This window comes from Ambystoma mexicanum, chromosome 2q, assembly GCF_040938575.1.
Source record: "Ambystoma mexicanum isolate Mex_15411 chromosome 2q, UKY_AmexF1_1, whole genome shotgun sequence".
Classification (NCBI taxonomy): domain Eukaryota; kingdom Metazoa; phylum Chordata; class Amphibia; order Caudata; family Ambystomatidae; genus Ambystoma; species Ambystoma mexicanum.
The window spans coordinates 1,300,942,938-1,300,955,491 of NC_090924.1; the positions used below are offsets into that span (position 1 = coordinate 1,300,942,938).

The window sequence follows — 12,554 nt, forward strand, 5'->3', positions numbered from 1 at the left end:
CAATGGTGGCTCTGCTTCCAGTGCCATAGGCATGGGTCGAGCTCTCAACATGCTGGTGAGATGCCTTTAAGCATGTAGGCGACTGCTATGCTAAAGTGGGGCACTTTGCAAATCCATCAGCAAGTTAGCTCAGTCCGTCTTAAACCTAAAGTGCACATTGTTCATGAATAAAAAACTGGTAACACTTAAAGAGAAATCCCTCACTCCTAACCAATGATTATTTTTGGCACCACTAACTGCTGCAAATTATGGAATGGGTGCCTTGACTCTGCCTTCAGGTTTTGCACTTGGAATAGTGTTTTCCTGTTGCAGATTTGGATCCAACCTTGTATCCTGTATCTCCTTGTATTCATCTACCCAGGTCCTTCCTGCGCGTGGTCCTGCAGTGACATTCCTTATTCAGATTTCACACATCCTGAGCCTACTGCTGCTATAGCTTGAGAGTGAGCATATGTCATTTAGGAAAGGCAGGGCACGTGTGTAGGAATAGAGGTCCTGACAGCTCACGTGATCATGGTAACAGAACAGTGGCAGTAAAGATCATGTTGGCAATTATTTGGGGGAAAGCAAATATTGTGGAGGTTGCTGGGCATAGTGGGATATTTGGTTAGGATGGGAAGAAAAATTAGGGTATGAGGGGGGACCTCTGCCTTAAAACAACAGGAACAGGAAAGACAGCCTGGGCCTGCACTATTTATAGCAACAATTGTGTGCCATTGTCACTTTAGCTGGAGTGTCCACCCAGATCTATTCCTCAAACCAACAACCAAGGTGCTAGCAATGATCAGATACTTACTAATAGGGAGAGCACCCTTTTCCTGGCACTTCAGCTGTCCCTGTGCCAGGCCCGGAGTGGGAATGTTATACCATATGTAATCTGGAGGCTGACCTTTGGAATCAAGTAAGCATTAAAATCTTCTCTGAAACACCTGATCCCCATTCTGCTGTGACAATACTGAGGCTCATGCGGTGCTTGTGATAGCCACCCCTCGATCTCAATAGAGACGAAGGAGACCTACATCTCTTCCCTCATTTTCATGTTGTGTGCCTGCTTTTGATCTCTTTGGATCTTACAGAGGGTCCTGCATTGAAATACCAGAAATTATGATCTCATTTGAACTGAGGCTCCAACTCTTCTGTAAATTTATCGGGGCCCCAGAATTCATAGGTTAATTATTCTATGGTGGGATTCCTTTAAAAAATATCTATTGAACATATATTGATTTAAGAGATAAAAGGTACATTTATTAACCTACAGAAATGTAGGCTGACAAACAATCGTAGGTAATAGACATTTCTCAGTGGTAGGAGTCTTTGGCTATTTGGGGGTGGGGGAACCCTCTACTCTATGCCTAGAGAGTGGGACAACAAGGTCACCAGGTGGTATGAGAAGGCATGTGAATTCTACTGGGAGACCGTTGAGTGGTAAAATACATGACATGCTTAGAGCACGCAAGGGACAGGTGAAGGTGTGCACAGGTGGGTAATATGAGTAGATTTGGTTGGTATTCATTTTTTCAAATGGCAAAAAGATCTTGCAGCATTTTGAATGCCAAGAATAAGATGTTTGCATTGCATGCATGTGTGCAGTCAGTATTTTCACAGAGAACTACTTCACATCTACCTGAGGACATTTCATCACAGGCTCACACTAGTGAAATGTCATTAATATCACATGTCTTTTATGACTGAATTTGTCAGTGTTATGATAGCAGTCTAATGGCACTCAATGTATATGATCCGTGGGAGGATGAAGGGCAGAGGATGTGTACCTGTGACTTCAGGGTGCCCAGAAATATCCAAAGCAAGGATTTAACTCGCTGAGCTATCTTATCATCCACAGATAGGAGAGTTGTGATAAATAGTGAGGTTTGCAGAACCAGAAAATGATCAGTCCTATGTCAAAGGACACTGAGATGCTCTCATTATAAGAGTTCTTCACTTCCTTTGTGGAGAATCAAACCCCCACCTGGACATCTTACCTGATTAGATGGCCACAGAAAGCAGCATGAGAAAGACAAGGCAAGTGCACATTGTGAGTTTTAAGACATACTTAAAATCAAATAATAGTTTGAAAAAGAAAAAAAGGCAATACTCACGGGCATGCCCCTACGTCCTTCGGGGCCGGGACTGCCATTCTCCCCTAAATCTCCAGGTTCACCCTATTAGGAGTTCAATAGAAGTTCAATTACTAAGAACAAAATAAGAAACCATACAGTTAAATAAGCCATGCTTCATTATTTAAAAGGTATATGCTGCACCAAATGCTTGAGGGACAGCAACAAACACATGGAAAGGCCACCTGCCGCAAAAGTGATGTCAGACAAAAAGTGAGAAAAGACTATACAAAAGTACAATGAAGACACGTCGTATGCATTGTTAAGGTCATCTTGGCTCTTACCACTAACAGGTATGTCTTCTTTCAGCTTCTCCCTGGTACAGCTGACTGGCCGCATTTTTGGGTGGGACATTTTGTTGCAGTAAGGGTGGCTAAAGGGACGGGTGGGAAGGAATATGAGTGAGGGCAGGTCGGCGGGTGGAGATGTGGGCATTCTAGAAAGAGGTTATGGGGACTGGCCCCCCACAGAAATGCTGTAGTAAAATGTGGTGAAATGACCCAAGCAGCCAGATGGAGTAGATCCTACTTTTAAATTGGGTGACAGGGTGAATTGACTTGCAGCAGATGCAGTTGGTAATTAATCCCTAAAAAGATATCAGTGAAAAGGGGCACAAGGAACCTGGGAATGATAACACCTCGCCTTCTTGTGAACAATCTATAAAGAAGCGTCTTGGTCCCACACTCCTAACTACTAAGAACCATGACACCTCCAATATGTTTCTGACACTTGTTTAATGATGGTAGTACTTTTGTAATGTCCTCATACTGTATGTTCTTAATTCTCATTTGCAACCTGAGTGTCTGCAGCGCTGAATAAGGACATGAAGAGCACAGGCATTATCTGACAGATTAAGCCTCAGTCCCTCACATTCTCTGGGCAAAGCCTCCCCTCTTTCCAACTCTTTCTACCCCTGCCATATTCAGTCCCCATATGCACCTCTCTTCCTCTTGTCCATGCCTACCCGTGTACGCGTTCCACTTAGCCGCACACTTGTAGCTCATTGCTCGTGCACCACTGCAGCGCCCTATCTCCCCGCACTGCTCCCACATACCTGCACATGCCCATCTCATGATGCTGACCGGGCACACCTGCTCATCGCTGCATTCGCTTCTTTCTTTTTTTAACACTAACGAGCACTTTGCGTACACCTTGGTGATAACAGCGTTTGGGGTAACTGTACCATCTGATTAAGGTCCCTTGCTTCATTTGGGCCATTAGTGGGGACAGTGTCCTGTTAGCAGATGGTACAGTCTGATGCCAATTTTGCAATAGTGGTGTTGGCAAAAATCCAGTAGTGCCATTCACAGTAGTGTCAATTAACACAACACCGACGTTCACAGCACTGCTGGTGCAGAAGGTTGTTTTCAAGCTCTTTGTACCTTCTCAAACTATTCGCAACCCTTTAAATAGTCAGGGAGCATAGCTGTAACACAATCTGTGGGCCATACAATAGCTGACAGATTGCTGGCCGCATCTGTCTCTTTTTGTGCTACCAAGCCCATGGTATGCTTGGGAGTTTAACTCAGACTTCAGGGCCCATGACATCTGGCACGACCCTCAGATGCGGTCTATGAAGTCTTAATCATTTACCTTGGAACGCTCACAAAGCATTCTCATTCTACAATATGCAGGCTTCAAAACTGGTATAGCCCGCAGATTGGCCAGGATACCAAATTCCAAGGGTACTAGCAAAGCTAAGCATACCCTCAGCCAAGTCCCCATGACTGATCAGGAGGATTAATGTACTATCAACAAGCCCATCTATGTGACCCACAGCCAATTCTCAATGTCAATCCACCACATTCCAAGGGTACTAGCAAAGCTAAGCATACCCTCAGCCAATTCCCCATGACTGATCAGGAGGATTAATGTACTATCAACAAGCCCATCTATGTGACCCACAGCCAATTCTCAATGTCAATCCACCACATTCCAAGGGTACTAGCAAAGCTAAGCATACACTCAGCCAATTCCCCATGACTGATCAGGGGGATTAATGTACTATCAACAGGCCCATTTATGTGACCCACAGCCAATTCTCAATGTCAACCCAGGAAGGTTTATACACTACCAACAATCCTGCACATACCCTTGTTAATTTAAATATCAAAAGTGGATTGGGCATTACTCCCAGTATTTAGGCTCTTTTGATGTTTTGTTCTTTCTCATGGAAGCATGAGGGGGTTTATAATATCTTTATTATACATCTAGATCTTGGGCTGTATTGGGTGTTATGGTCCCTCATAACTCAATATATATCCTCACTGGGCTCGGGCCTTTAACTCGGTCTTCAGGGCCCATAAGGCCCAGCACAAATCTGAGGCTGGGTCTATAACGTTCAGTTATATACCAATATTGTAGCTGAAAACGGAAGCAAAGAGAATAGTGATGGCATTTACAAATCTACTCGTTTCTGTTAATTTAGTATAATTACATAGGGTGCTTTTATATAGAAAATAAAAAAAGATGTACCTGGGTTGCAGTATCCATTATTAACTTTTTCTCTGCACCACCTTATTATTGTCGTTGCAATTAAATGTATATTAGTCCTTCCTCTATATTAGTTAGGGGTGCATGGGGCATGACACATGCCCCGCGAGTTTAGACTAAAAGGCAGATTTCCACCATACCCCAATTCAATAAGATTAGGTCATGCATACTCTTCTGTGGTGAATGATGATACATGATAATGCCATTATCACATTTAAAGATATGCTTCATGCACAGGCTGCAGTAGGCATTGCCTGTGAAATGGAATGCGGCTCATTGAAAGAGGGAGGGGAGTATATACCTGTTTGACAGTATGGTGAATAGGTACTCTACTAGGTTGGCATAGCTTTCTTAACTAATCAGTACATCAATATTAAGTGTACATTACATCATTATGTCATAGACAGTATTCACTTCTAGATACACACAACATTATCTATGTGAACACTGAATATAACAAGAGTATAATCACATCTAAAGAGTTCAAGTTCATCAAATACAGGGTAGAACTGTAGTACTCATAAAGAAAGACTCGAAAAGAGGCAACAAATAGATGAACTAATCAAAACAAAGGGGGAACTCATCAAGAACTGTGGTCCTCAAGAAAATATTGAGAAAAAATAATAAAAAATGAATAATACATAAAAAAAATAATAGAGAACCTAATCAAAAACACTGGAGTAACACTGTAGCAACATATTGATAATCGCCAAGGCACTCATAACAATGTTAGCAATACTTTGTATGACTCCAAGAGAAAAACAAGAATATTAGATGAACTAAACAAAGAAAATGAGGAAGTCTTAAAAAGCTGCAGAGGAACTCTTCATCTAAAATGTTATTGAGAATCTTGAAAAATAATGTAGATATTCTTGAAAGAAACATCATAAATAAAAGAGAACGCCTGCTGCAACATTGTGAACCATGTAGAGGCATGAATAAGACATACTAGTGGGACTGAGGAAAGTAAGAATAGAAGATCAATAACAATAGTAGACAGACTCATCAAAGCAGCAGTAAGGGAACACAAGAGGAATTGTAGAGTTACTCAACAAAAAGAAGAAAAATCAATATATCAAAAAGAATGGAGCAACATATTGAGAATTGTGGAGGAACAGGCAACACAGTTAAGCAGCAAAGACAGACAATAGATGAATTAATCAAAACTGAAGCGAGAGTACTTTTCCTGAAAATTGGAGAGAGTTACATACAAAATGGGAGAGTCCTAAAAGTAAGACTCAAGGGCAGTAGAAACAATAGAGGAACTTATCAAAAAGTGGGATAATTCATGAAAAACTGAAGAGAAAGTAGCACAAGGACTAATGGAGGACCTCATTAAAAACACTGGAGCAACACATATCAAATTGTGGAGACACTCAGGCGAAATACCCCAAAACCACATCCAAAATACTGAAAACATTAATCTGATATAGAAATACAAATGCTCAATAAAAGTACATGGAGTAAGTGGGGTCGTAAGGACCAACACCTCAATGAATAGGGTAGGCTTGTGGCAGAAAAAGGTAAACATTGCTTGGTGTGTGTCCCTCCTTACTATTTGCCTGATGATGGTGTGGGGTGAAAATCCATCCATCTCTTCTTGCTTTGTTAATTTAGTTCTTGCTGTAACAAATAACAAGGATCCTGAGACGCACACATGTGCATCAATTTGGCACTCACCTTCTGTCCTTTGGGTCCAGGATTTCCAGCTGACCCAGGCACACCAGAGAACCCAAGACCACCCTAGGAATATAAATATTGGGTATAAATAAATGAAAATCAAGCCACCATGTTTATGGCTGCTTCATAAGTACATACTTCTGGATCCGCAAATGCAGACCAAGATCTGCATTCAGGTGATTTTATCAACATGATACTTGGGTGACAATGGAAACCATTCATGCGAAAAACACCATCCCAATTGACAATGTCACCTATCTATGATATGATATGACATTTTATTTGTATTGCACTGATACAGAAGTGTTTCAGAGCGCGACAAGACAAGGGAGGGGATCAAGAGAGAACACAACAACGATCTTACATGCCCAGTGACATTGAGAACGCACAAGTGTATGGGAAAGGGAAAGGGGAAAAGTGCATCGAAGGGGGAGAGTGGAGAGTGCGGGGCAGAGGAGTAACAGATAAATAATAAATAAAAATAAATAGATAATTGAGGCAATAAACAATGGTATTGCAGCCAGCAAGTGGCAAGTGCTGTGTTTACAGCAGCAGACTGGGTAAGTCTGATAAGTGCAGAAAAAGAAGAAAAAAGGGGGGGTTGTGGGGAACTATATGGGTACAGCTACAGACACCAGTGCGAGGGGTGGCCAGGAGGCAGTGCGGGAGGGTGGCAGGGTGAGCAGGTATAGGGGACAGAGCGTGGCCAGGTGCACACTGCCAAGAGAGAGCAGATCAGCAGGGGAGAGGGGGAGCGAAGGCAGAAGCAAAGAAAAAGGTCTTGGGTTGCTTCCGGAACCGGAGATGGTTCTCCTCAAGTTTTAGATTGGCAGGGAGGCTATTCCAGAGGGAGGCCCCAGCTGAGGACAGAGATCTACCCCCAGCCCGTTTCTTGGAGAAACGACTGACCCTGAGGGAGTTAGAGGTAGAGGAGCGAAGAGCTCGAGAGGGGAGGTACTTGCGGAGGGATAGCTGAAGATATTTTGGACCCAAGCCCCAGTAAGCCTTGTGGACAATGCAGAGGCTATTTGGAAAATGGTTACATTTTCATTTTATTCTAAAGGAACGTAAAACTACCCCAGGGATTTATTTCGTCCATTAACTCATTGATTGTTTTAGTTCATTAGCACTCAGCTGTGGCTGAACCTTTTACCCACAGGTGTATCCAGAGGTGTAATATAATGGGAATTAGGGTTAGGAATTGTTTAACCTACACGTACAAGCCCTACCTGAACACTATAGAATGGTAGGCATTCCTTTCAATACTGATTGGATGAGAGACAAACAATGCCCCATTCTCCTCATTTAATGATGTGTGGGGCCAGATCTAATACTAGGATTTAGATCAAAATGCTGGTGATGTCACTTCAATTGCCCCTTGGATTTAGGGAAAAACACACATAAGGTGGTAGCAATAATATCTGATGATTAATGGAAATTTGATGTAGGCTGGACTGGTTGACAATGGCAGAGGTAAAACATGCCTCCCATTGAAATCGGTGGACGACTCAAAGGTACCATGTATGTGTATTTTGCCTATGGTCTTTCCACTTCTGTAATGACATGGTAAGCTGAAAAGCAAAGCTCAGGAGAGTTCCCAGGATAATGCCAGATGTTTTGATTAATCGAAAACCTTGAAGCCATCCATCTCCAGTTTTACCAATGTCACCTTGAATGGGATGCGTTTGCCCAGACGTGGGTCCCATGCCTGCTGGACCTAGAGACTCAAGCTACACCTCACTGATGAAACCCAGTGAGGCTGAAACACGTCTGCGGATGCTTGTGATCTTGTGCAGAGGGCTGTGACCTGGCAGTTCTTCCAGCACTACCCCTTTTGGGATGGGAACGAGCCTTGTTTGCCTGTCAACTCTCACTTCCATCATGATATGGCAGGCTGAAAAAATGATGGCCAGCAGAGTTCCCCAGAGCAATGCTAGAAGTTGTGATTGATTCAAAACTTTCCATCCATCAGTGTTCTGTTTTGCATTTTGGGTCTTCAAGACCAGGATAATGAGAGGGGCCATTGAGTTATCAGCTCTTTAAATATAATTGGTGAACTCCAGCACACACAATGCTTTTAATACTGGACTGGAACATTCACAGAAGAAAGCTGTACATTGGCTCCCGCACCAGCATATTTTCTGGACCAGGGAAACACAAGTTTGCCGGTGGGGGCACTGACTCACTGACAGGCCTGACATGCTGGTAAATCAGGCCCCTACCGTCAAATAATGCTGGAGTCACCGGCACCGGTACTACCAGCGGCGGTAATTCCAGCAATCCCATGGGACTCAATGGAATGGGAACTAACCTCCCTTTCTGCTGCTTGTAATAGCCTGAAAATGCTGGGATATCAGGCAGCAGAAATGGTAGGGGCAGTTTGTCGGTATCCCCCCAGAATTGCCAGCAGGATATTGGCAAACTCGTAATTAGCCCCAGTCAGACACTAGTAGAACATGAGAACAGGCCAGTGCAGAGGATGCAGCGCTCTGTAACTGTGGGACATTTCAATGCCACTAACAATAACGAATCCCATTACCCTTAATGTCCAACCACTGCTACAAGCAAAATGGCAGTAGCATTCCCCAAACAGAGAGACACTAACAGGGTCATTTTTTGTATAAAATAGAAAATACATGCTGCTGACCACCAATGTTAGCACTTACATGCTGTGGGACCCCCTGCTTGCAATTTTAAAGGTCCACAGAGCAGAGTAGTCAAGGAAAGAGTAAAAGCGAGGCAAAGGCACTTTTTCACTTTCCATTTTCCTCTCGCTTTTGCAGGCAGTGTTTACTAATGGAAAATCTCCTGCAGGAATACAACGAAGCACACTGATGAGACGGTGGGGATCTTATATCTGTTACAGGACCTTCCCTCCCCCGTCTCGTCACTTCCAGAAAATGCGGCGGAGAGGTAATTTACCACTGCGGTACATTTCAAATGAGGCTATGAATATGTGCCCTAATGTCCATTAAACACAAACAGCCCTATTTTAACTGACATTCACAGCTAGTAGCCGGTCTATTGATTATTGGCTTGAACATGGCTTTTCTTTCTTTTGTTTGCAGTCAATAACCTACCAAATTAATGTTCCTCTATCCATATACTCAAATAACCATTCTCGCATTTCCCGTTGGTACTGCTGCCTACCACTGTGCTAGTACAACAATAGCAAGGGGCGCTGCAACACATTTTTGGCATTGGACCTAACCAAACCCTGTGGCAGCCTAGAGCACAATGTGAACCTCGCTTGCATGCATGATTTCCTGGTGGCAGCACACTGTATCTACAATTAAGACCTAATAAAAATATGGAGGTAGGCTCTTAAACGATGAGCCTACATAAAAGTTCATGTTCAATGCAGTTACACATTGAAAGCACTGCCAAAAAGAGAGATGTGTGAATTTCCTTTAGGATCTGCATGGGAGACTTTCCTTGGCAATTAGTGAACATTGACAGGAGAATTAGGGGCAAGAGATTCCTGCCAAATGTTTCTATTCGAGTCATAGGCGGGGAATATCTTGTGTACGGCTCACAGTAGCAGAGACAGCTTTTGGTGACAGGGATGGATATTAGGGTGCCAGCGGGAGGCACACTGGGCACCAGGTGGGTGGCCACCCTCTGCCACACCCGTGGCTCTGCCACTGATTGCTCACTGTGTACACAGATGCCACACTGCACTGTTTAATTTTAGCAAACTATCAAGGCCTTCCTTTAGGTTGCAGCTAGCATAGTTCTCTCTGGGTAGAGTTCAATCTTTTGAATATATGCCATGATGGTAATTGGCCTAAGTTTTCAGTGGCTTCAATGACCTCTTCCTTGACCTTGACATGACCTCCTCCTTCTCTCTTATCACACTTGAAGAGGTCACCAGAGTTGTATGCTCAATGATGGTCTCCTCCAAACAGGTTTCCCCCTGCTCCTCCAGAACCATTAACAACAATATTGGCTACCTTGCCCCTGCTCTTGCTGATTTCTGCAACCACTCTTTTGCTACTGGATCTTTCCCCTCCTTCCTCAAGCAGTCCCTTGTGCGACCCCTCCTGAAAAAACCTTTTGCAGACCCTTATTGTCCAGCCAACTATGACCCTGTATCTATCACCTCCTTCTTGGGAAACTCTTGGAGAAGCTGGCCTTCCCCCAATTTACCCAGCACACTGAAGGCACAGAAACTGCTCTTCTGAACACCACTCCATCTTCATAAAACGGCTCCATGATACCCTGGGTATTTCGGAACGGGCACTGGACTGGCTGACCTCTTTCCTCATTGACCGTCCATACCAGGTTATTCTGGGCTCTTTCTCCTCCCCTATCTCTGCCTCCACCTGTGGTTTCCCCCAGGGCTCCAACCTCTCTCCATGGTTTTCTAACACCTATCTTGTGCCACTGGCAAACCTCATTTCCACTGTCTCCCCTAACTTCCAGTGTTACGCAGATGACACACAACTCCACTTCAAATTTCACTCTGACCCTTTCATTGCTTCTTCCATCATTCCTGACTGCCTATCTGCCATCCAGTCCTGGTGCACATCCAATGATCTCTGCCTCAATAACAGCAAGACTGAGATCCCTCCCATTGGGACTCCTGCTCCCTCTGGCCATCCTCTATGGGCTCTCCCACTTCTCCTTCATCTGAAGTCAGAAACCTTGGAGTCATCTTAGACTCCACTCTTTCCTTCATCACTCACATTCAGGACCTTGTCAAGAAGGCCCACTTTCAACTCTACCTCCTCAAATTAATTCTCACTTTCCTGGCCCAGACAGGAAAAGAATACCTTTCAGTGACAAGTCCCATAAAGGCAGCCATGGCAGCCAGGGCATAGAGGTTCACTAGTCCCAAATGGCCATGGTTTGTTTATGCTGGTGCATGACACGGTTTTATGCAAACCATCTTTAGAACATGCTTTCTAGTTTTCTGAGAATACCCAGGGGTCAGCGGCTACATCACTTTATGGTTCAAGACCTTCTGATGAACGTGTATCAGAGCACACATTTTCCGATAGGCCAGGGCTCTGCAATCTGTGGCTCTCCAGATGTTTTGGACCACAATTACCATGATCCTCCTTCATTCACCATGCTGACAAAGACTGGTGGGAGATGTATTCCAAAACAATTGAAGGGTCAAAGTTAGCAGACCTTTTTGGCAGGTCCTGCCTTGTAAGGTCACCTTGTCTGCTCAGTCATTCCACTGTGTTCATGTGATTGGATAGGTGTTTCTAGGTAGGAGCCATGTCATTAAGCATCAATTTTGAACTTATGTTGGCCTGTTGTACTATTATTTGTTAGCTATCACTACCATTGTTTTGGAATTTACATTTAAGACTAAGGTGTTTGTAACCCCCTGTTTTCTACAGTACTTTACATAGCATCCTCCCCCAGGTTAGGTTTCTGGGTGTGGGTGTTCACTCCCGTTATGAACGCTGGCTTGAATAATCAATACATTGGGCCTCATTACGAGCATGGCAGTAGCCGTGCTTGTATGGCAGGCACAGATACCGCCATGCTCGCTACCGGCACCACCTCCGGCGTTTAGGAAATAACCGGCACATTACAAGATGAAGGGGCCGGTAATTGCCCATTCGCGGGAGGCGGTAATGCCGGGCTCCCGATCCCCATTCTACCCCATAGGGCACAATGGGGGTCAGGAGCATGGTTGCACCGGCACCCCATATAATGGTGCCAGTGCAATCGCAAGTTCTGCTCGTGGCTGCTGCACAGCCCGCCAGAGGTGAGAGGCAAATATCCAACACAAAGCAAAGCCGGTGTAGCACAAATGCAGCCTGTGATGCGTTGCCGTCGCTGTCACCTGAGATTAAGATGTCTGAGCAGTAGGGCACGTGATCAGACCACCTCATTTTAGCTGAGTAAACCGCTGGGAGCAGACGCTTCCCCGTCTGCAGCCCCTCTCTGTGCAATTTTGATTGTCTTCCAAGAGGGGGGGTCAACAAGCATGGGAATCCGGGTAGTCCGGGGTCCCTATGTCTTTTGACCTCCTAACGCAAAAGAAGCAGTAATGCGGGTCACCATGCCTGTGCATGGTGGCCAGTAAAATGCATGTAAACCCATATGGTTCAAGCGTCTCTATGACCAAAAGACGTGCATGAAATCCCTTCAAAATGGCCGCTTTTGTATTTCCCAGGCAGTGCGAGTGTCTCCACCTGGAAAATATGACCCGGGCCAATGTACACTAGTGTGAGGGTGAGTGTGTATGCGTAAACAAACACACACTCTGAGGCATAAATACAGCAAATCGTTGAGCCGTGC

General features: G+C 44.4%; 1 protein-coding gene across 6 annotated transcripts in view; it reads right to left on the bottom strand.

Annotated features, from left to right (window-relative positions):
• The window catches only part of LOC138570116 (collagen alpha-4(VI) chain-like), a 559,183-nt gene that overhangs the window by 149,235 nt on the left and 397,394 nt on the right, over positions 1-12,554 (bottom strand). For all 6 annotated transcript variants that reach the window (XM_069648741.1, XM_069648737.1, XM_069648740.1 and 3 more), the window contains 2 exons: positions 6,291-6,353; positions 2,100-2,162 (listed from right to left, as the gene is read on the bottom strand). In XM_069648741.1, coding sequence (XP_069504842.1) covers positions 2,100-2,162; positions 6,291-6,353 — 126 coding nt within the window. The remainder of the gene's footprint in view (positions 1-2,099; positions 2,163-6,290; positions 6,354-12,554) is intronic.